General features: G+C 41.3%; 1 protein-coding gene across 3 annotated transcripts; it reads right to left on the bottom strand.

Moving 5' to 3' along the window:
* Nucleotides 1-219: 219 nt before the first annotated feature.
* styx (serine/threonine/tyrosine interacting protein) lies at nucleotides 220-23,150 on the bottom strand. Of its 3 annotated transcripts, none has more exons than XM_086003193.1 (13): nucleotides 22,918-23,145; nucleotides 22,433-22,552; nucleotides 20,083-20,115; nucleotides 16,911-16,964; nucleotides 12,828-12,925; nucleotides 11,095-11,155; nucleotides 9,583-9,619; nucleotides 9,450-9,489; nucleotides 9,311-9,361; nucleotides 7,008-7,080; nucleotides 5,562-5,643; nucleotides 775-824; nucleotides 220-602 (listed from the first exon to the last, which is right to left on the bottom strand). In XM_086003193.1, exons 3-13 carry the CDS (start codon nucleotides 20,107-20,109, stop codon nucleotides 468-470), a joined length of 708 nt encoding a protein of 235 aa, XP_085859319.1. In that variant the 5' UTR covers nucleotides 20,110-20,115; nucleotides 22,433-22,552; nucleotides 22,918-23,145; the 3' UTR covers nucleotides 220-467. The 3 variants fall into 3 exon arrangements, with proteins under 3 accessions (XP_085859319.1, XP_085859318.1, XP_085859320.1); XM_086003194.1 differs by lacking the exon at nucleotides 22,433-22,552 and adding an exon at nucleotides 3,637-3,766 and having other exon boundaries at nucleotides 512-602; nucleotides 748-824; nucleotides 22,918-23,150; XM_086003192.1 differs by lacking the exon at nucleotides 22,433-22,552 and having other exon boundaries at nucleotides 22,918-23,144.
* Between the last annotated feature and the right edge of the window lie 1,235 nt (nucleotides 23,151-24,385).

Genomic DNA, 24,385 nt, shown 5'->3' with positions numbered 1-24,385 from the left:
CTTGTGGCATCGTATTAATGTATATAAAGATAATTTCATGACAGTTTAATAGCCAAGAAAATGATAAGTCTGATGTTCCCTCGTGGTTTGTGAACACATCCTAGAGATCTACAATCTGCATTATTTCGTGGAACTGAAAAATGAGGCCATATCTATGGTGACCACAGCTGATAACTAGTCATAACAGGACTGGATACATAAAATGGAGTCCATAAGAACTAATCAGAAAAACCTTTTTTATTGAAAGTTTTAATAAATTACACTCATTAACACTTTGTAACATAAATTGCATGTATGGGTCTGACATCAAGCACACAGTGCATTATTTCCCTATCAAACTCACATACAATCAAAATTCAAGTATCAAAAGTGCATCAATGTCTTAGCACATGCGTACTTATTAACTGTCATAAAACTGCAATTGGTAAAAATGTAAAATAATTAGCATATGAAGACTTGTAAATCCATCAAAAATTCATGTTCTGTTCCCAGTCAGAATTATATCCATATAATTTCATAGGAGAATGACCTGGAGCACCAGAATCTCTTAAAGGGCAAGTTTTCTGTTCCAACATTACTTCCTCAGAAGTAACGAGACAGAGCTGAGAAATGGAAATAAAGTAAATTTGCCATGAGTATGTAAGTTTTTAGTATTCATAATCTTAAATATCCAATAACACTTCTCATCCTTTTCACTTTGTTTAATACAGTACAGTAATCATGTCCATTAAGTAATGGGGTAGTTACAGGTTACCCATCATGGGCTGCAGCCACCTGCATATTTGAAATATCATCATCGTCTTCCAGCATTCTTTTCAAGGTTCCTAAGTAAAACAAAATATCATTACTAAGATGCCACAAGTTCTACAATAATTTGACGGGTAATGACAACTTCATAGAAAATCAAGAATACTTAGCATTAGAAATATTTTATATATATATATATATCTATCCTGTCAAACTTAATGATTGCTGATTGCTGTATTTAACAGCAAGTTACAAGCACTTTGATTATGGTCCTTGACATCAGAATATAGGGACAGCATTCCCTATGGTTCCAGCTATTTGCAACCATTCTTACTACGTATAGGATCCTTATGCCGAAGAGGTGTGTTTTTTGTTGTTGAATGATTACATCTGAAGAGCCTCAACCAGGAAAAGGTATAAACTCTTCGAACCAGTCTCTGTAGATTTGCTAAAGGCAGTCCACTCCGTTGTGAGGGGTTAGTGGGAGTGAAAGTAGTTCGCCAGCCATCGTTACATCCTGGTAGGATGGACAATAAGGAGAATGGCAAGGCAAATCTTCCAAAGGTTGACGTGGTGGCCTCTGGAAGATAAGAGGAAAACCCATCTTGGTTTTAACACTCATCCTGGACAGTGATATTCTTGCAACTCCCAAATAATGGCATTCATTAAGGATAGCCCCTTTGCCATACATGATCACTGTGATTTGAATTCTTAACAGTTTAAGAACATAAGAATTAAGAGTCGGCCATATGGCCCCTTGAGCCTGCTCTGCCATTCAATAAGATCACAGCTGATCTTCGAACTCCACTTTCCTGCCCTATGGTTTAGAGTCCAAAAAGCTCTCTATCTCAGCCTCCACAGCCATTTGGAGCAGGGAATTCCAAAGATTCACAACCCTCAGTGAAGAAATTCCTCCTCATCTCAGTCTTAAAAGGCTGACCCCTTATCCGGAGACTATGCCAGGTAGTTCAAAACTCTCAAGCCAGGGGAAACAATCTCTCAGCATCTATCCTGTCAATCCCCAGAATCTTACATATTTCAATGAGGTCACCTCTCATTCATTTTCATCCCTGGAGTCCAGGTAGGCATCTTATGCAAACAACACAAATGTCTCATAGGCCCACCACCTACAAGCCACAAGTAAGGAGTGTGATGGAATACTCTCCACTTATCTGGATGAGTGCAGCTCCAGCAACATTCAAGCTCGACACCATCCAGGACAAAGCTTGATCGGACCCCATCCACCACATTAATCATTCACTCCCTCCACCACCGGTGCAACATGGCTGCAGTGTGCACCATCTAAAAAATGCACTGCAGCAATTTGCCAAGGCTTCTTTGACAGCACCTTCCAAACCGGAAACCTCTACCATCTAGAAGGACAAGGGCAGCAGGCACATGGGAACACCACCACCTCCAAGTCACACACCAAGCTGACGGAATTATCTCACCGTTCCTTCATTGTCACTGGGTCAAAATCCTGTTACTCTCTACTTAACAGCACTGTGGGAGTGCATTCACCACACAAACTGCAGCTGTTCAAGAAAGTAGCTCACCACCACCTTCTAAAGGGCAATTAGGGATGGGCAATAAATGCTGGCTTTGCCAGCGACGGCTACATCCCATCAATGAGGAAAAAAAAGGGGGCTACTACTCTCCAGAAACTACATTCACACAGGAAGACTTTCTTCACGGGTGGTAGCCCATTTGTTGTAGTGTTTAAATAATGTCATGGGTGTTGGCCAACAATTGGAGCACCCCATCTGCCTTTTGGTGCTGCACTGACCCCAAATCATCATTTTAGCCAGTGACAGGGAAGCTGAGCCAAAGCAACAGGCAAGATCTTTCAAACAAAATCCATTTTAATGTTGATCGACTTCCAATTTACGTTGTTCATTACTGTATTGGATCTGTTCTGTGTCTCACCTCTGCAAAAGGTCTAACCTAATGCAAGAGAAACTCAAGAATACCTTGTACGTTGACATATTACAATGATGGGCATTAAACGCAATAAGAATTGCTGTATGCCAAAGTGAAGGCCCAGCTGAAATCTCTACAATGCTTTAATTTTGAGAAAATCTTGAACATTAAATGAAAGCATAAGAAGTATTGAAAACAAACTTGAGAATGTACCACATTACTAATCGTAGCACAGAAAGGGAGGCTAAATGTGTCCATACAGAAATGACAACACAGAAGGCCATTCATGTCTCCAATGGGATGCTAATTGCATCAGTTTGCTGTGTGGACACAGTGAGGATGCTGAGATTTTCCAGCTTGTTCAGTCACCTTTAAGGTCATCATGTACAAGTATGTTCAGACTGTAGTAACCAGGTTTTTGATATCATGATTTGGTAATGATTTTTCCCCCATCTTGTAAAAAACACTTCCGGTAGGCTGACAGATCAGCATTTTTCCAGAGGAAGCAACAGTTACTTAGAATCATAAAGAAAGGTTTCAGGGGCAAACTGGGTGGGATCTTGATATGGTGAAGGATATGTACATTCAAAGAAAGACTACCCTACAAGTAAGTAAATCCACTTGGGTGTACCACGGGTTTCTCTGCATTGTGCACCATTTCTCTGGAGTTTCCGCTGATGTTACGGTGGGCAACTGGAAGAACCCCCACAGAAATTCCAGGTGATTGAGCCTAGACAAAACATTTGCAACCACAAAAGGCCCCAACTAAATAGTCGGTTGATACACCCATGCAATAATGCTTGGTTGCAGTAGAGCAACTGACATTATCTAAAATTTACTACCCACAAATGATACAAATCTAGAATATATTCAAGCAAACATTTTTCTAATCTTTGTGTTGAGCTGGCCATGCCAGATATACGTGGTCTGTAGAAGACAACAGCCATTGAGAACTAGGAAATTCCCTACCTAACACCATTTTGAGAAAACCATCACCAGAAGGACTGCAGCAGTTAAAGGAGAAGGCCCACCACCTTCTCAGGGCAACTAGGGATGGGTGATAAATGCGGCCTTTCCAGTGTCCCCCACATCCCGAGAACTAAAAAAAGGAAAAGATTGTGTTGCATTTACACACACATCATATATGTTTCACCATCCATAAAACAGAATCGGAGAATAGTTCTTAAAACAGCTCGGTGATTGTACCACAACAAGACTGGTTGTTTGACTACTAGCAACTGAGATACGTGGACCCTTCTAACGGAAATCAGAGCTACCAGGAAAGTAGTTTACAATGATAAACTCTTGTGGACTTTTGGCTCAAAGGCAGGGTATGGAGTGCCAGGTTTAAATCCCAAAGGAGGAAATGAAGCAAATTAAGCAAGACTTCATTTCCATATCCCTTTCATGAACCAGGATACAAGAGGATTTTCATCAAGAGACCTTCTAAGAAGAAACATGGAGCATTGCAGTGGCTCTAGATGAACAATGTTGGTGCTTCATTTCAAAACCAAGTTCAGCAGGTACTGGTTCCAGGATGAACTCCAAATGATTAACAACTTCTACTTTGCATTGTATATGCTTTAATCATGGAAGGTTTCCTGGAAATCAAAGTTATCCACTACAGAAAGAGGCCATTTGGCTATTGAAAGGAAATGAAACCCAGTGAAACAGAAACCTGTGCACTTTGAATGAAGAATCTAATCTAATCTAATAATGGGATAACATGGCCCTCCCAAAGAACAGCAAGATGGGATTAGCACTATTCAACACTAGAATATTTGGGAATTTCACAGCCAGAATGCGAATTCTCTGGGAATCAGAGGGAATGTACAGAGGAACATTTGCTCCCAAGTACAGTAAATTGCCGTCTTTTGCACTTAAGGAACATAGTCAGAACTGATTGCTGCTCGCCAAAGGAACATTTTGATGCCAACCATAAGGAACGATCATAGGCAACATGCCAACAACATATTAGAGACTAAATTCGCTCCAATTTTCCCCATTCTCAGCCTATATTTTGTTCTGTGGTACATAAGAAAAAAGACTTGCATTTATATAGCGCCTTTCACAACCTCAGGACGTCCCAAAGCGCTTTACAGCCAATAAAGTACTTTTGAAGTGTAGTCACTGTTGTAATGTAGGAAACGTGGCAGCCAATTGCACACAAGCTCCCACAAACAGCAATGTGGTAACGACCAGATAATCTGTTTTTTGTTATGTTGGCGGAGGGATAAACATTGGCTAGGACGCCGGGGATAATTCCCCAGCTCTTCTTTGAAATAGTGCCATGGGATCTTTTACATCCACCTGAGAGAGCAGACGGGGCCTCGGTTTAATGTCTCATCTGAAAGATGGCACCTACGACAGTGCAGCACTCCCTCAGTACTGCACTGCAGTGCCACCCTAGATTTTTGTGCTCAAGTCTCTGGAGTGGGACTTGAACCCACAACCTTCTGACTCAGAGGCAAGAGTGCTACCACTCTCTGAAAGTACTGAAAAGAAGAACAACTAATACGAACAATTCAGGAAAGTGTTGCTACGGCTGTTTGCCCTTTCTCCCCCCCCCCCCCCAGGCTCCTCCCTGATTGGAGCTGCTGTAATACTGGCCATTTATATCAAATCTGAATAAACAAACTTAATTATTTACTCGAGTTTCAGAACAATGTCATTTCTCCAATTACACTCCAGCATCTGCAATTCCTGCTGCTTATTTTCAGGATCTGACATTCTTAATCAATTACTGCAATTTTTCAAAGCCTCAAAAGGATTAAGACTTTTTAAAAAGACCACATAACCCTTTACACCAAGGTGTAGTTTGCAGCCTATGCCAGAATGCTGTATTAGCACAAAATAAAACTTATTAAACATAACCATTTTCAACAATTACTAACCTTGTGCAGAAACTGATCTGCCCAGCTGGAGTGGTGACATCATCTTTATTGTCAATTTTGCTAAATAAATGGCTTCATACTCCTATTTATAGAACAGTTTTGTGTTAGATTTTTGAATTAAAAAAAAAAACATTTATCTAGGCAAACTTATGGCCTCATTCACATATGGCCCAGATTTGCTGAAAAATAACGGTGTGAGCAATGCAAGACGTTATTAATGTGGAAATCGGCCAGCAACTTGTGGCAAGGAGGAGATTCCCCGTGAATTGCGAATTACCACAAGTTGCTGGACGATTTGTGCCGTTCGCTAACCGAGGAACATTTGCTCCCAAGTACTGTAAACTGCCCTGTCTTTTGCACTTAAGGAACATAGTCGAAACTGATTGCTGCTCACCAAAGGAACATTTTGATGCTAACCAGAAGTTAACTCTCACAACTAACAGTACAAGTACCTTTTTAATGACATGATCATTGTTAATGACTGCCAATCAACCTCTCTTGCCTAGAGAGTGAACAATTACAAGTGTGGAGCTCATTCCTTCAGGCTGTGAATTTTAGATTTTTTAAATGTCAAATTTTAACTTTTTTTTACTTTTCCTTTGTCTTTTTTCTCTCTCTTTTAATCTAATCTTTCTTTCCCTCTCTATTTCTCTTTCTGTACCTGATTTAACATTGAAGCCACCCACCTTTACTCGCCTTCTCAGTCCTTCCTGTTTATTTCTCAATCTGTAAATCTCTTTAGTTAAGGAGATGCACTGTTTTTCCCATTGTTCACCAAGGTCCCAAATGCCCTGTTGCCCTCACCGCGCCATTGTCAGCTTGCACTTCCAGCAAATTTATGGGCAAAAATACTTTGAGCTGAAGGGTGCAATCTAACTAACAAGTGTAACTAACAGCATGCCATGAGATGCTGCTCCAGCAAATTCTGGGTCATATTGTTTCTACTTAATTTCCCTTAATGAAGATGAGTCACTTTATCTAGTCACATCAACTACAATTCTCTACTAAGTCTGGAAATACTCTTAAGTGGGAATGTGGATAAACAGTAAGTTGGTACATCAACATATGTGCAATGGAGTGCTTAGCTTGACAACAATTTCTCACAGGGCAAGTTCTTGATAAACAACACAAGCAAAGTACAAATAGAGGCTAGGTAGGCAATTGTCCTTAGTTACATCTTCTGGTTACCTGTTACAGAGCAATAGGTCTGCTTTCTCCCAGCTGGGAAAAGCTATGTTTTGTGGTTTGCAAAGTGGATATCTTTTAAAAGAACTAAATCCTAAACTACATGAAATATAGTAATTTATCACCATTCATTTTAAGTCTAACATATTTATATATACATGAAACTTGTATCAAAACAATTAAAAAGATCCAACATAAATTTTACATTCGTAACATAAATTAGTATTTTACGGTAATTAATAAAAAAGACCAACCAATTACCTGCAACTGATGGACAAATCCAGCATTTGGATTAATACAAAATCTCCTTTCCTGAACATATGTAAAGGCATCCCTAAAGAAATGAAGGAACAACGCAGAACATGAAGATCTTTCAAAAATGTATTTTACTTACCCGTCCCCCACCCATTTTAAGTTATTTCCCCTCTTCCCTACTCCCTTCTCAACCATTCCTCAGATAAAAGATTAGGCAGGTGAGCTGCTCCCAGCCATTGGTGATTTTGTAACTGATCTTACACACTTCGTAACAGTTATTCACCAGAAAACTTTCCTGCTCTCCATGGAGAAATACACAGCTTTATCTTGACAACTGCCACTGATCACGCAGTAGCTCAGTGTGTGGGGAACTGCAGACACAAATTCCCTTTCCTGTAACCTATTTAAAAGTTGTGTTTAATAAAGTTAATAGATTTCTGAAGGAAGTGATGAATTGGATAGAAAAGGGAATGCAATAGATGTGGTGCCTGTAGATTTTCAAATAACATTTGAATAGGTGAATCACCACAGACTTGTTAGAAAAATTCTGACATATGGTATAAGAGGAAATGTAGCAGCATGGATAGAAAGTTGGTTGACAGACTGGAGAAGGGTTAAAAATGATGTACTCCAGGGGTCAGTGCTGGATCCACCTTTATTGCTGCCATATATGGATGATTTGGACTCGTTTATAGGGAACAAAATCTCAAAGTTTGTTGATGGCATAAAAGTTGGGGTGAGGGTTGGCAGACGAGAAAGATTATAAAAAGACTTCAGGAAAACATAAGCTAGTGGAATAGGCAGACAGATGGCAAATGTAATTTAATGTGGATACAAGTGTAAGGTAATACATTGAGAGAAAAAGCAAGAAATGGAAAGACAAGGGTGTGAATGGAGAGAGACATTTAGGAGTTCAACTACATAATACGTGTACCCTGAAAGTGCAGGTACAGGTCGATAAGGCCATAAAAAACAGCCAGCAGATTTTGTGCTTTATAAATAAGGCCATAGGATACAAGAGTAAAGAAGTAATGATAAATCTGTACAAAACATTGGTTAGTCTACAGAGTATTGTGTGCAGTTTCAGGCACTGCATTATATAAAGGGCATTAAAGCCACAGAGAGCATATAGCATAAATCCACCAGGATAATGCCAGGCATGACAAACTATAGTTGTGAGCAAAGACTTGAGATGCTGCAGCAGAGAAGGTTAAGAGGAGATTTAATGAAGGTTTTTAAAGTGAAGGGTTTTCATAAGGTGAATAGGGAAAGTCTCTTTTTTCTGATTGCGGAATCAGTGACTGTTTAAAATTGTCACTAAGAAATTGAGGAGAGGGATTAGGAGCAATTTCTTTACGCAGAGGATTGTTGGAGCACGGCTTGCTTTACCATAGGGAGTGATTGAGGCTGCGTCCACAACATCTTTTAAGGGAACATTACATACATTTTGAAGAGAGGAAGATACAGAGCTATGGGGAGAAAACAGAGCAGTGGGATTAATTTTGGACTGCTCTATCAAAGAGCTGGCATAGACACAATGGCTAAATGGCCTCTTCCTGTGCTATGAACATCTATGGTTCTATTACACTACTTGTCTAACTACCCCAGTGAAAGTGGTAAGCAGGAAGGAAACTTTCCAATCCAGTAAACAGGACAGTGTGAGTTTGATTTTTTTTTTAAAAAGCTGTTTAAATATGTAGTTGTAATACTATTTATTGCAATTTTACTTTTCCCTTGGAAAACAGAAGAATGTAAAGTGGCAGTGACCTAGACTTTAGTATATTCGCATGGAACCAATGCAGTCATTGTAAACAGCATACAGACTCAGCTTCTATAATTTATCAAATATAATAAACTGGCCATTGGAATTATTGTGTTTCTAATGAGACTACATAACCATCATCATTGCTCTTATTAAGTGACCGCGGTCACATCACAAGGATGAGTTAGGCCATTTGGCCCATCTTAATTCATCCATCCAGAAAGACCTTGAAGTCCCCCCACTGCAGCATCCAATTGGTTCTTAAATGACAAAGGGTTTTCACTTCCATTACTCTATCCAGAATTCCAATCCATGTATTGATCACTGTGTGCGTGAAGAACTTATTGACATCAGTCCTAAATTGCCTTTTACTAGTTTTAACTCATTTCCCCTTGTCCTACTCTTCCAATTTAATTTAAAATAATTTTCTACATTTACCATCTATATTTTATTATGAAACCCATCAACTTCACTCTTGAATTGGACTGAAAATAATCAGTGACAAAAATAATATAATATGGCATTCAACATCATAAACTTTCCTTACCTATACTTAACACCAAATGTTTCCATAATATACGCTATCACCAAGGCTGCACTGGAGAAGGGGAAAAATAAGTCAGTAAGCTTCCTTTAAAGAGAAGGGAAATAAAGAGATTATAACTCAAAGTAAATCATGTTCCTACCTTCGAGAAATACCTGCATTTCCATGTAAAAGAACCTTTCCTGAAAAAGCAAAGCAGCCAGGGTACATCACCATGGCTATGCTTCTTCAAAATATATGAAAGGAAAACTATCTAATCTAAATCAGCTCTTTACCTCCATTTTCCAAGCATCCATCGATGAACTCTTTAGTCTGAAGAAGAGGTAACATAAAAATAAAGTTACAGTATACATTTTCACATAATTCCAGTATTATTACAGATACATTCCGCCAAGAGAATGAGCAATAAATAAAGGAGATAAAAATTCCACCGTTCTGGGATTGAGAACATGCTTATATTAGAGTCCAAACAGGTACAAATATCAAGTCTGACAGAGTATAAAATAATGTACCACGCAGTGTGGCACTGACCCATGCAGACCAGAAGGTTCCAGATCTGACTCCCTGGGCTGTGTCAAATTAGGGGAGAAAATTGGCAAAATAAGTGTTGCAAATACTGTACTTGACCTCTGCCTCTGGAGGATAATACTATCTCAAGCTGTCTCAAACAGCAGACACCAAGGGGTCAACTTTAACACCTAGTGTGGTTCAGACAGGTGGGAGCAGGGCAAGTGCAAAACACACTTGCAGACCTAACTTTGAGGGAGTGCTGTACTGTCGGAGGTGCAGTCTTTCAGAGGAGACGTTAAACCGAGGTTCGTCTGCTCTCTCGGGTGGACGTAAAAGACCCTATGTCACTATTTCGAAGAGCAGGGGAGTTATCCCCGGTGTCCTGGCCAATATTTATCCCTCAAATCAACATAACAAAAACAGATTATCTGGTCATTATCATATTGTTCTTTGTAGGATCTTGCGGTGTGCAAATTAGCTGCCGAGTTTCCTACATTACAACAGTGACTACACTTCAAAAGTAAATCATTGGCTGTAAAGCGCTTTGGGACGTCCTGAGGTCGTGAAAGGCGCTATATAAATGCAAGTATTTCTTTCTTTGTATCATTTAGTATTACATCAAGTGATGCCGAGGCCAAAGGGGCGCTTTAAGCAAACATCTATCTACAATAGAAAGGTAGTGGGTTTCTGGAAAAGTCATGTGTATTCCCTTAGTTAAAAGTCCAACAGAGTGCTTTTCTTCCTTAAAAAGAACCATAACACATCTATCTTTTGAATGGATCTCCTCAATCAACATACTCACCAAATACAACAGATCGAGGTGACTTTCCATTATTTTCCCCCCATACAATCTAGACCAAAATAGTGCTTTTTATGATATTACGTAAGTTTGGCATTTTAATTCTTGGTGATATTTTTAAAACTATGATACAAGACATATGGCAACGTTGACTCCATTGCCCTATTTCACTGGAATACACAAAGATTACACTTGGCTGTTGTTAGTTTAAAGTTTAAGCAACCAGCTTCTGAAACTAGTTATCCTGACAAGAAAATGAGAAGCAAAGTCACAAAATTAACAATGATGAAGTAACACCAAAGAGATTTAAAACCTAAAATGATTGTGTTGCTACCTTTTTCAGGACTACTCCATTAGTTTAAGTTAGGGGACAACCCCATAAAAAAAAGGTTCACACAATTTGGAATTTAAAAAAAAGTAATGCATCACAGTAGTAATATGTGGTTCATTAAGATTCATATTTGCACATAATACCTACCACAGGGAAATATCGTATTATATTTTCCACTGGATTATCAGCAATATCCAAAACTAAATACCTGTAAACAGAACAGAGAAAACTTCAAATTACAGGACACGAGTTCCCTTTTTAGTGTAGTCTTCACCACTGTAAATCCCAGGAATGCATATTGTTCTCAATTGGGAGCATAGGGCAGTCTAGTCTAGACATGTTCTTAGCTTGAAATAACAACAGAAAATGCTGGAAATACTCAGCAGGCCAGGCAGCATCCGTGGAGAGAGAAACAGGGTTAACGTTTCAGGTCTGGGACCCTTCATCAGAACTGGAAAAAGCTGGAAATGTAACAGATATTAAGCAGGTGCAGAAACGGGGGGGGGGGGGGGGGGTTTAAGGAGGGGAGGAAGGAATTGAAAGAACATGCTGTGAAAATGTTGCAAATGGGAGTGGCAAAATCATACTGCATGAAAAATGGGGGCAGGGATTATTATCTGAAAATGTTGAACTCTATGTTGAGTCCAGCAGGCTGTAAAGTGCCTAATCGAAAGATGAGGTGCTGTTCCTCAAGCTTACGTTGAGCTTCATTAGAACAATGCAATAGCCCGAGGACAGAGAGATCAGAGTGGGAGTGAAGTGGAGAATTAAAGTGACAGGTGACCGGAAGCTCAGGGTCACCCCTACGGACTGAACGGAGGTGTTCCGCAAAACGGTCACCCAATCTGCGTTTGGTCTCCCCAATGTAGAGGAGACCGCATCGTGAGCAGCGAATACAGTATACTAAATTGCAAGAAGTACAAGTAAATCGCTGTTTCACCTGGAAGGGGTGTTTGGGGCCCTGGACAGTGGGAAGGGAGGTGGTGAAAGGGCATGTGTTGCATCTCCTGCGCTTGCACGGGAAGGTGCCAGGTGAAGGAGAAGGGTTGTTGGGGGTGATTGAGGAGTGGACCAGGGTGTCGCAGAGGGAGCGGTCCCTTCGGAATGCTGAAAGGGGAGGCGAGGGGAAGATGTGTTTGGTGGTGGGATCACGTTGGAGGTGGCGGAAATGGCGGAGGATGATCTGTTGAATGTGGAGGCTGGTGGGGTGAAAGGTGAGGACAAGGGGAACCCTATCATGGTTCTGGGAGGGAGGGGAAGGGGCGAGAGCAGAAGTGCGGGAAATAGAATGGACACGGTCAAGGGCCGTGTCAACCACAGTAGAGGGGAATCTTCGGTTGAGGAAAAAGGAAGACATGTCGGAAGCACTGGTATGGAAGGTGGCATCGTCAGAACATGTTCTTAGCTTGCATGTCAAGTATCACCAATGTGGTAAAGGTGGCCTAACCAGCTTTCCTTCCCTCTCACAGATGACTCTACTGAGATTAGGAGGTGCCTGCTGGGAAAACAGGTTAGTTAAGTCTGGCATCGGAGGGCAACAATTTGTATTGTAGCACATACAGAATGGCGGTACAGCTGCTTGTGCCTCTGGTCTGCTTCACTGCTGTGGGTAAACATCAAACAGATGCATTCCCACAGGGGGCAGAGCACTGGAGAGGAGAAAATGAAAAGTAGGGAGAGTCATCACTAAGATCATTTTACACTTCCTGTTACAGCTGGTAGAATACAACACTCCTGTAGATATTTGCATTTGGTTTGATAACTTACTGAAAGTCATAGTAAAAACACTACATACCACAAACAATAGCAACAGATATTTTAAATATGACTATTTAAGAACTAGCTAAAAATTTGCAAGCATAACATTAAACAGGATTTACCTAAACTTTTCTTGGAAATTTGCCTTGATGAAGTTTGCCTCGATATCTTGCCGTACACATATTATGTGAGTTATTCCATTTTCTTCAAGAATAGGAAGCTACCAATGACAAACATTTACTTTTTTAGATCCTTTGATCTACAAATCCATACTGAACAATTTTCAAACAGCATGAAAGCGGACAAGTTTTTTTTTAAAAAACAGGATATAACTTTGATAACAGCTTGCCAATCAGACGAGCACAGTCTGGTACATGGTTACTTGTGCTGAAATTGTATTCATGGCAGCAGATTTCTCTTGCTACACTTTTAAGAACAATTTTCAGTCACGTACAGCTGTCTGAATTAGGAAAAGATCCAGTTCCTTGTTTTAATTCTCCAAATGACGTTTGCAAGGCCAAGCAAGCAAACTGATTACATAGCTTCAAGAGCTCATATCTAAATGGCCAGATTCCTCTAAAGACTGAAGAATCCATTTGATCAGCAGCTCGGGCACTAAGGTTTTGAAAACCTTGCTACAGGCATTACATTGACTAAGCAATCACACAAACAACTTGCATCTATAGAACACCTTTAATGTAGTAAAATGTCCCAAGGCGCTTCACAACCGTGATTATCAAACAAAATTTGACACCAAGCCACATAAGGAAAATCCAAAATAACAACAGAAAACGCTGGAAAAACTCAGCAGGCCAGGCAACATCCGTGGAGAGAGAAACAGAGTTAACGTTTCAGGTCGAAGACCCTTCGTCAGAACTAAGAAAAAAGCAGGAAATGAAACAGATTAAAAAGCAAGTTTGGGGGCTGGGAAATGGGGGAGGGGATGAAAGAACAAAAGGGAAGGTCTGTGGGGGGTGAAGAGACATTAAGAGATATTCAAGGCGAGGCGAGATGGTAATAGGACAGGTAAAGAAACAAAGGATGGCTCTAGATGAATTGTGAAATATGCTGGCAGAATGAGAGACAGCTGCCATGTGGGAGAGAAAAAAAAAGGAAAAGGCACAAACCAAAACTGTGGATAAAAAATATATAAAAATTATAGGGGCCGAGGTTATGATCTGAAATTGTTGAACTCGATATTGAGTCCGGAAGGCTGTAAAGTGCCTAATCGGAAGATGAGGTGCTGTTCCTCGAGCTTACGCTGAGCTTCCGTGGAACAATGCAAGAGGTATCGGTGCCGTCTCCTGCTCTCGCCCTGAACTAACAATTTCATTCACTTTGCCTCCAATTTCCACCCTTCCCTCACCTTCACATGGTCCATCTCTGACTCTTCCCTTCCTCAACTTCCCTGTCTCCATCTCTGGGGATAGGTTATTGACCAACATTCACTACAAGCCCACTGACTCCCACAGCTACCTGGACTACACTTTCCCCCCCACCCTGCCTCCTGTAAGGACTCTATTCCATTCTCCCAGTTTCTCCATCTCCGCCGCATCTGCTCCGACGATGCCACTTTCCACACCAGTGCTTCCGACATGTCTTCCTTTTTCCTCAACCGAGGATTCCCCTTGACTGTGTCCGTTCTATCTCCCACACTTATGCCCTCACCCCTGCCCCTCCCTCCCGGAACCACGATAGGGTTCCCCTTGTCCTCACCTTTCACCCCACCAGTCTCCACATTCAACGGATCATCCTCTGCCATTTCCGCCACCTCCAACGTGATCGCACCACCAAACGCATCTTCCCCTCCCCTTTCAGCATTCCGTAGGGACCACTCCCTCTGAGACACCCTAGTCCACTCCTCTTATCACCCCCAGCACACCTTCCCCTGCAAGCGCAGGAGATGCAACACCTGCGCTTATCCCTCCCCCCCCCCCCCTTCCCACTGTCCAGGGCCCCAAACAGCCCTTCCAGGTGAAACAGCGATTTACTTGTACTTCTTGCAATCTAGTATACTGTATTCGCTGCTCACGATGTGGTCTCCTCTACATTGGGGAGACCAAACGCAGATTGGGTGACCGCTTTGTGGAACACCTCCGTTCAGTCCGTAAGGGTGACCCCGAGCTTCCGGTCGCCTGTCATTTCAATTCACCGCTCCATTCCCACTCGGACCTTACCGTCCGCGGCCTCTTGCATTGTTCCACGGAAGCTCAGCGTAAGCTCGAGGAACAGCACCTCATCTTCCGATTAGGCACTTTACAGCCTTCCGGACTCAATATCGAGTTCAACAATTTCAGATCATAACCTCGGCCCCTATCATATTTTTATATATTTTTTATCCACACTTTTGGTTTGTGCCTTTTCCTTTTTTTTCCTCTCCCACATGGCAGCTTTCATTCTGCCAGCGCATTTCACACTTCGTCTAGAGCCATCCTTTGTCTCTTTACCTGTCCTATTACCATCTCATCTCGCCTTGAATATCTCTTAATGTCTCTTCACCTCCCACAGAACTTCCCTTTTGTTCTTTCATCCCTCCCCCATTTCCCAGCCCCCAAACTTGCTTTTTAATGTTTCATTTCCTGCTTTTTTCACAGTTCTGGCGAAGGGTCTTCGACCCGAAACGTTGACTCTGTTTCTCTCTCCACGGATGTTGCCTGGCCTGCTGAGTTTTTCCAGCGTTTTCTGTTGTTATTTTGGATTTCCAGCATCCGCAGTATTTTGCTATTGTAAGGAAATATTAGGGCAGGTGAAGATGTAGGTTTTAAGGAGCACCTTAAAAGGAGGAGAGTGGGGGAAAGCGGTTTAGGGAGGGAATTCCAGAGTTTAGGGCCCAGGCAGCTGAAGGCACGGCCATCAATGATAGAGCAATTAAAAGTGGGAATGCGCAAGACACCAGAATTGGCGGAGCGCAGAGATCTCGAAGGGTTGTAGGGCTGGATGGGGTTAAAGAGATAGGGAGGGACGAGGCCATGGAGGGATTTGAAAACAAGGATGAGAATTTTTAAATTGAGGCGTTGCTGGACCGGGAGCCAATGTAGGTCAGCGAGCACAGGGGTGATGATTGAACGGGACTTTGTGTGAGTTAGGATACGGGCAGCAGAGTTTTAGATGAGCTCAAGTCACACACCAATTTGTTTCAAATTGTCAGCGTAACTAACTTCAATGAATAACACTGATGCTTGTACAGTACTTGTGCATCTCCTATGACATTGCTTAAGAATCGGAGTGGATTAGGATTTTACCACTGTGCCAGTGCTGAGCCCTGTTGAGTGTATTCCACTGCAACTGAAGTAGTGTGCCTCTTTTTTTGAGTGGGAGACCAGGACCGATGTTTAGTAGATGGGGAACAGTCATGGCTGCTGTCTTTTTTTTGAGCCACGGTTTAGTCAGTTGTGGAATGATCATTGACCTCAGTGAAGCTTCTACCACTGCAAAAACAGTAAAGGTAAATACTAGACTCAAATAATCATTCAACAACCACTGTTCCCTGTTCGAGATGTAGCCTATCCAGCAGAGTGGGGCATGTGTTAAATCAGTCTCACTTTACAGGAGCAGCATTCAAATCTAGGACAGACCAGCTTTATGGAGAATTATGTGATGCCACGTTTCTTGGACGTACCTTTAGCAGTGGAGATTCCATTTATAAACAGGAATAAACATTCAAGCCATACATAGGAAACTGGTAGAGAACTACATCTTGGAACAATTCCCAATGGTGCACTCTAAAGAATATATATATTTAATGAAGACATGAGCGGCAACAAGACTGCCTTCCTCTCTCACTCCAGACACATTAAACAATTTGTACAAATGAATCTCATATCCTTAAGCTCACCTATCTACTCTTACAAAAATGTTCAGTCATCAGTAACCGATCTTTGTAAGGACACAGTATTCCAGTTTGTTTTGGATTCCACAGATCTCTAAGTGAACTGTATTTTGTAAAATCTTGTATTTCCGTAGTGGCCCATGATATTGTAATATGAGTAAAGACACCGTGGTTTAAAAACAAAGATGCCCATTATTGTCATTGAGCTACCTATGTAAGTTCTGATGTTCCACCTCGACCAATACACCGGTGTTAAGTAAATGTCTTAAGTTCCCCAAAAGTAATCAGTAAAATATTACCATTTAAAAAAACACAAAAATAGCTTTTATTCCCTTTCACAGAGTAGTATTGTTCTTTTATTTCTTGAAGTTCATACCTTACTTTTCATAGCGGCAGAATATGGGCCCAAGTACAAGCCAGGCAGTATCTCCTATGAAATAAAGTTATAATTAGCACAGTAAATGAAATCAAAATAAAGCACATGGCAGCTTATTAATGTAGCATATTGGTAAATATATTCCAGAATGAAAAGTCATTGGACTGCTAACAGTGAGTTTTGAAAAGTTTATTTTAAAAACTAGCTTTTATTTTTCATTTTAAGGAATTTTCTTTTGATCTGCATTTGAAATGTCTTTAAAATTAAAATTTTGTGTCAGTTGTCTGTTATGACTGTTCAATGCCATGTCAATTTCTTTCTTGCTCATTGAAGATGTGTTTAAAGTCTGTATTTTGCTCTTTTCTAATTCTTTATATTCTACTTTCATTATTCATCCACATTACATAAACTTTTTGCCTCAATTGCATTCCACTACAGAAATATTCTGCACAATCATAATGTACCAAAAAATATTCTTCAGTCTACCCAATCACATTCTAGCAGGAAAACTGCCGAGACACAGCCACCCTGAGTTTTGCAACTACCCCATTATAAACCACTAAATATAAAAGTTGACACACAATACATAATAACTTATGTGACCGCACAGTCGTCTTCTCTCACTCGCTGCCCACCCCCAATTTTGTGCAGAAGTCTGTGTGCTCATCTGCATTCCAACCTTGAGTCAGGACTACAATTCCCAGGAGCACTCAACAACAACAACTTCTATTTATATAGCGCCTTTAACGTAGTAAAACATCCCACGGCACTTCACAGGAGTATTAAAAGACAAAAAATTTGACACCGAGCCACATAAGGAGAAATTAGAGCAGGTGACCAAAAGGTTGGTGAAAGAGGTAGGTTTTAAGGAGTGTCTTCAAGGAGGAAAGAGAGGTAGCGAGACGGACAGGTTTAGGCAGGGAATTCTAGGGCTTAGGGCCTAGGCAACAGAAGGCACGGCCACTAATGGTTGAGCGATTATAATCAGGGGTGCTCAAGAGGGCAGAATTAGAGGATCGCAGATATCTCTGGGGGGGTTGTGGGGCTGAAGGAGATTTCAGAGATAGGAAGGGGTGAGGCCGTGGAGGGATTTGAAAACAAGGATGAGAATTTTGAAATCGAGGCGCTGCTTAACCAGGAGCCAATGTAGGTCAGCGAGCACAGGGGAGATGGGTGAACGGGACTTGGTGCGAGTTAGGACACGGGCAGCCGAGTTTTGGATCACCTCAAGTTTACGTAGGGTAGAATGTGGGAGGCCAGCCAGGAGTGTGTTGGAACAGTCAAGTCTAGAGGTAACAAAGGCATGGATGAGGGTTTCAGCAGCAGATAAGCTGAGGCAAGGGCGGAGACGGGCAATGTTATAGAGGTGGAAGTAGGCAGTCTTTGTTACACTGCGGATATGTGGTAGGAAGCTCATTTCAGAGTCAAATATGACACTAAGGTTGCGAACAGTGTGGTTCAGCCTCAAACAGATGTTAGGGAGAGGGATGGAGTCAGTGGCTAGGGAATGGAGTTTGTGGCGGGGACTGAAAACAATGGCCTCGGTCTTCCCAATATTTAATGGGAGAAAATTTCTGCTCATCCAGAACTGGATGTCAGGCAATCAGCCTGTCAATTTAGAGACCGTGGAGGGGTCGAGAGAAGAGGTAGCGAGGTACAGCTGGGTGTCGTCAGCGTACATGTGGAAACTGATGGTGCGTTTTCGGATGATGTCGCCAAGGGGCAACGTGTAGATGAGAAATAGGAGAGGGCCAAGGATAGATCCTTGGAGGACACCAGAGGTAACTATGCGGGAGCAGGAAGAGAAGCCATTGCAGGTGATTCTCTGGCTACGATTAGATAGATAAGAATGGAACCAGGCGAGTGCAGTCCCACCCAGCTGGACGACGGTGGAGAGGCGTTGGAGAAGGATGGAGTGGTCAACCGTGTCAAAGGCTGCAGACAAGTCAAGAAGGATGAGGAGGGATAGTTTACCTTTGTCACAGTCACAAAGGATGTCATTTGTGATTTTGATGAGCCGTTTCGATACTGTGGCAAGGGCAGAAACCTGATTGGAGGGATTCAAACATTGAATTGCGGGAAGTATGGGCACGGATTTGCGAGGCGACAACACGTTCAAGGACTTTGGAGAGGAAAGGGAGGTTGGAGATGGGGCGGTAGTTTGCAAGGACTGCGGGGTCAAGGGTTGGTTTTTTGAGGACATCAAGAGCACTGTTACATCAAGTATACAGCACAGAAACAGGCCATTCGGCCCAACTGGTCTATGCCGGTGCTTATGTTCCACACGAGTCAAATGTGGGCACACCATCCTGGTCTCTACATTTAGTGGCCTGAATGCTCCCAGTCTTTGTGGGTTTTTTTTTTGGTGGGCCTGCCCCTGTCTCCAGCACAGTTTCTCTCCATGCAACAATGTGATAGCTGCAGTAAATGTGGGGAGCGGTAAAAAGTGTTGCTGAAACAGAGGTAAAACAGAAGCATTAAAAAGGAGGGGAGAAAAGTTAAAAGAAGAAAAGCAGCAGAAAGTGAAGAGGAGAGGCCAAAGAGTAAGAGTACATGCACATGAAGGAATCAATCGCCAATTAACAAAGTTATAACTTTATTTTAGCAATGCCTCTGCCCAGGGTGCTGGGAGAGTAATCAGGTAGATGCTGTGTGCTCTTGGGGAGAGGGATGCAGAAAGAGACAGGCAGCTACTCTATTTAGATAGCAAGGGGATAAAGAGATAAAGGAAAAAATTCCATTAAGTATAATTCACTTTAATTAGACCTACAATTTACAAAAAAGTTATTTAATGCAAATATATAACATGTGTAAAATATAAATATAACTTTAAAAAAGTAATGTTGTCCGGTGATACCTATGCATTTATCGTACATTCTATATTCATATACAGATTACTTCATCTCTCGACTGTTGTTCCATCTCCACTTACAAATGAATCATCAAAATGGGGGAGGATACTGAACACGATCCTTTTTAAGAGTCCAGCAGCAGCATATGGCTATGTTAATGAAGAGAGATTGCCCCACACCTGCTGTACATAAAAAATGCCTTGGTTTCCTTTCCTTTTTGCAAAATAATGAAATTGATACAAAGAGGAAATTAAATGCAAAATAAGAGAGAGAGGTTTCTATCTTGCAAATAGACAAATTATAACATTTAAGAAGAATACCTGCATCGCTCGTCTCATTGGATACATCCAATCCTAAAAGGTAAAACAAAATGGTGTAAGACACCACAGCTATGAATTCTTGCTGACAAATGTGACTGACAGCATTCATTTTTCCAAATCCAACTTGAAACTATAAAGATTAAATTGCTTTACCATCTCTTCGAACTCCAGCAGTTATTTCCCAAACCCCAATTATTTTGTGTGTAACTATTATTCCAGATCATGAAATTCACCCTCAAACATCCAGTGAAAGCCGGATGAATTTTTGCGAGTTAGTATATTTAAAACTTATTTTCCGTAACTAGTCCGATTTCACTTACCCACTTGTTGTCAGAATGCCTTGAGAAATAATTCTAGATAAACAGGCTACAAAATGATTTCAATTATATTAACTTAAATAGCTGATTCACTTTGAAATAGGTACGGTTGTTGTAGGTGTAAACTGATATTTCTATTTTTAAACAGAATAAAGTTTGACAACTGTAGATACAGTAGTTGATGGAAATTCAGTACTTAAAAAAGTACACATTAAGTGCCTCACTAATGGAATAACACCTTACTGAAATCACAATGAAATCAATACAATGTTAATGTGTCAAAATGATAAATCTGAAATATATGCTTTTTTTTTTCAAAACTATAACTTTAAAAAGACACTTGTAAACCAGAATCACAACCATAGTCAACGTGCACTCAGTACTTCCCCACACTGCACTGGATAGTTCAGGAACAAATCATTTAACATTTTTGAAATCAACTGGCATTTGCGAGGAGAGGGCAGATGCTGAAATCTGGTTGAGTAAAAGTCCATGGATGTGCAGCAACACAGCTGGACTTCATCTATAGGAATAGCACTTCATGCAGGAGATAACACAGGAACAGGAGCAGGCCATTTAGCTAGTCGCGTCTGAAACTAACACAGGCCTGAAGTCTGTGCTTTGATATGAGTTGACAATGAGGGTCATATGGTCGATGCCTCATTTTATTATTTTCCCCACAGATCTCAATTCAGTATCGATTGTTGGGAGGTTAAAAAAGTTAATTTTAAAATAACATATAATTGGTCACATTATGCAGAAAAGAATCAACAGTAAATGCAGCCCTTGAATAAATGGTGTTTTCAAATAAAAAGGATGTACCGGGTTTAATCTGTAAAGGCACTGCATCGGAAAAAACTTCCTCCATTTGGCCCATTGAAGATCATTCATCTAGCACCTTAACTGTACCAGCCTAGCATTCAACTGCATTTTGAATGCCCTGCCTTTGGCCATGTCTGGCAAATTCTTCTAAATAGTCAACTGAAGAAATTCTGTCATCAGTTTTAAATTTACTTTTTAACCAATTTAATTTTATGTTCTTACTGGGACCACCATGTCTTTTACCATTTAATACTTTACACCTTGATTATTTAGCCTTATCTCTAGACTGTAGAGCTTAAGCTTCCTTAATGCTTCCTTTTTACATGTAGGATAATTATCCCCATTCTCCTTCACACCATCAATGCAAGTACATCCCTTTTTACTCCAAGTCCAAAAGTTGAGTTTTGTTTAGAAGCTCTTCTACAGTTACAGAAGTTAATGGCAGTAATCATAAATTTGTTCATATAGATGCCTCTACAGTAAGTACCATCACTAATCAATAGTTACAGAGTACATTATTTTATACCTCAACAGGTCTCCTCTACAGAAGACTGCATACACTCATTACAGCAATCCCAAGAATGAACATTGCTGCAAATACTGTAACTGGGGAATACACATTAAAGTGGCATGTAGGGCAAGATGATCCCACTGCAGTATATCTAATCCAGTAGCAGCTTGAAGTCAACATTTTCACTAGATCTCAGAGTTAGTCAGGGATCAAAAGCAAAAGATTCATGCTGGTCTGACAAAAAAGGACATTTTGGTTGGCTATTTATGTTGTTTAGGAAAAATCAGAAATGTGATGTTTCCCCTGGCACAGGTTGGGCAGATCTAACTATAAACTATGGGGTAAATCATATTCATAATCATATTTGATTTATCCTAACAGTAACTAAAGTCAAAGTTTAAGAATCTGATGAGTACAGTATTGCATTTTTGGGGCATAATCTTGGGACAATCCGGCACAAAAAATCCAAGCACAATCACACTGATTAGAGATATCTGCATACTGTAACTAGTTTCGCTTGCTTAGTCTCCTGCCGAACCCAACTGCCAAAAGGCCTTTCAAATGCTTCAACCAGGAAGAGCGTGGTCACAGGTTACACAACCACCAAACTTCCCTTTTTGCCAGTGGTCCAAGTTCGGCTATGTGACAGTTTACCAAAAAAACACAAGTAAATAACTATAGTTTTAACTATTGTGCACACTTTTTTTAACAAAAGGTTCCCCTCATCCTGTTGAATGAACGAGTATTTTTTTGTTAGCTTAAATGTAGTTGGTCTTGTCCCGTGCCTCAATCTCACGTGTTGCTGACTTGTCAATTAGCTCTGAAACACAACCGGGATAAACACATTCACTAAAAAGGCGCCACAAAAATTGACAAGTTGCACAAAACAAATTCCCGAACTAGTTTTCTGGCGGTAGCAAACTTCACCCGTGTTCCTGAGGCACAAACACCGAGGAGCAAATACTGTGCGGTAACCTCAGTAAAACTGCCCGCCTCCTGCCATCCCAATGACCGACACTTCAGCTCCGCTCACGGTCCGAGCGGCCGCCGGCCCTGGGCAGACTCCCCGGCGAGGGTCCCGCGACTCCGGGGTCCACCAGCCCCCGGGTTGTCGCACCTTCTTCCCTCAGGATCAGAGCCGGCTTTGTTCACAACTTTAGGCCGGACTCGGCGCCGGTTACCTACCCCAGCGTCTTCTCTGGAAGAGGGTAAAGCCGGAAATTCCAGGTGTACTCCATCCATCTCTCGGCCTGTCCGGGATGGCAATTGTCGTGAATCCCTCGGCCAGCCGCCCGGAGAAAGCCGCGCTCCTCTTCTGTTACGTGTGGTGAAGCACACGCGCCGCCATGCTGCTGGGCAGCAACATCAACACAACGTCATCACGCCGCACGCATTCCACGTCATCCACTCACTGCCGGCACGCAACCAATCGCCTGCCTCCAAGCAGCAAGCACTTCCACCAGACAGCAACAAATGCTCACTGCAACAAGCACAGGTTGGAATAATCATAGGGGTCAGAGAGATCAGCCAATTTAGCACAGGTGGGAGATTGAATATGAAACTTTTTGTTCTATATGGCTCAGGATGAAATTGGGCAGTGCCAATATCCACTATATGTGGAGGGAGGGTAGTCACAGCACATTTAAACAAGCGCATAACAAAGTGACAAATGTCTGGTCTAGTTACTGAGTTCTTTTACATGTTGTATCACACTAGGATTCACTGTTATTCAATATCTTAACTGATACTAGTTGCTGGAATTTAAAATATGCATTATGAATGAATACATGAACTTATCTTAAGCGTAGGCATAGCACCATGGAAGAATAACGCAAGTATGTATTTTTTCTCACTTTTTTTAATATAACATTTTGCAATATAGTTTCAAGGAATAGCATATTGGAATAATTATGTCTTATAATTAGAGATTTTGCTCCCTGCTAACTGAAGTTTGACTCCAGAGGGATGTGATAAGGTTTGCTCCGAGGCGTGTGATAGCAGCAGTGTGAAACCCAGTGATGCAGCGAGGGTAGAAAATGGAGTGTTACAATTTGCTTCAGCAGGCCTGCGCTAAGAAAGTGAAAAATCAGCAAGGGTTTGTTCTGCCGGCTGCTATTTAGTGTCTTTGTGCTGGAAAACGTCCATTTGCAGGGGTCAGGTGAGGGGCAGAATCAGACTTGGCTGTGATACCCTGTATGATCAAATGGCCTGCCGGCACTCACTTTCTAGGATCACACAGGCAGAATGGGGGATAAAAAAGTGATCATAAACAGCATGGTTTTGTGACTGCATCTTTTGTGTTGAAAAGCGATTTGCTAACGGTTTAAACTGTAACAGGATATGGCTGCAAAATGTTTTAAGTTTTAGGTAATTTTATATCTATTACCTAAATTGACTAAGGAAAGAACACAATAGGTTACCCAAATGGATTTTTTTAGTACATGTAAAGTTCATAATAATGTTTGTATAATGTAACATCCTTTGTTTTCTAGAAATAAGTATACTGTAACAAGGTATTCTGAAACTATAAATACACAAATTGGAAAGATCCATCAATGAAAAATAAATCACATCCTCTAATTGAGAGTTTTAATTAAATTTGTTTATTATGGGATGTGGGCATCGCTGGCAAGGCCAGCATTTATTGCCCATC

The sequence above is a fragment of the Somniosus microcephalus genome, chromosome 12 (genome assembly GCF_052327205.1).
Source record: "Somniosus microcephalus isolate GS21.2 chromosome 12, FLI_Smic_1.0, whole genome shotgun sequence".
In the NCBI taxonomy this organism is placed as follows: Eukaryota; Metazoa; Chordata; class Chondrichthyes; order Squaliformes; family Somniosidae; genus Somniosus; species Somniosus microcephalus.
This window is presented reverse-complemented; position numbering and strand designations above follow the sequence as displayed.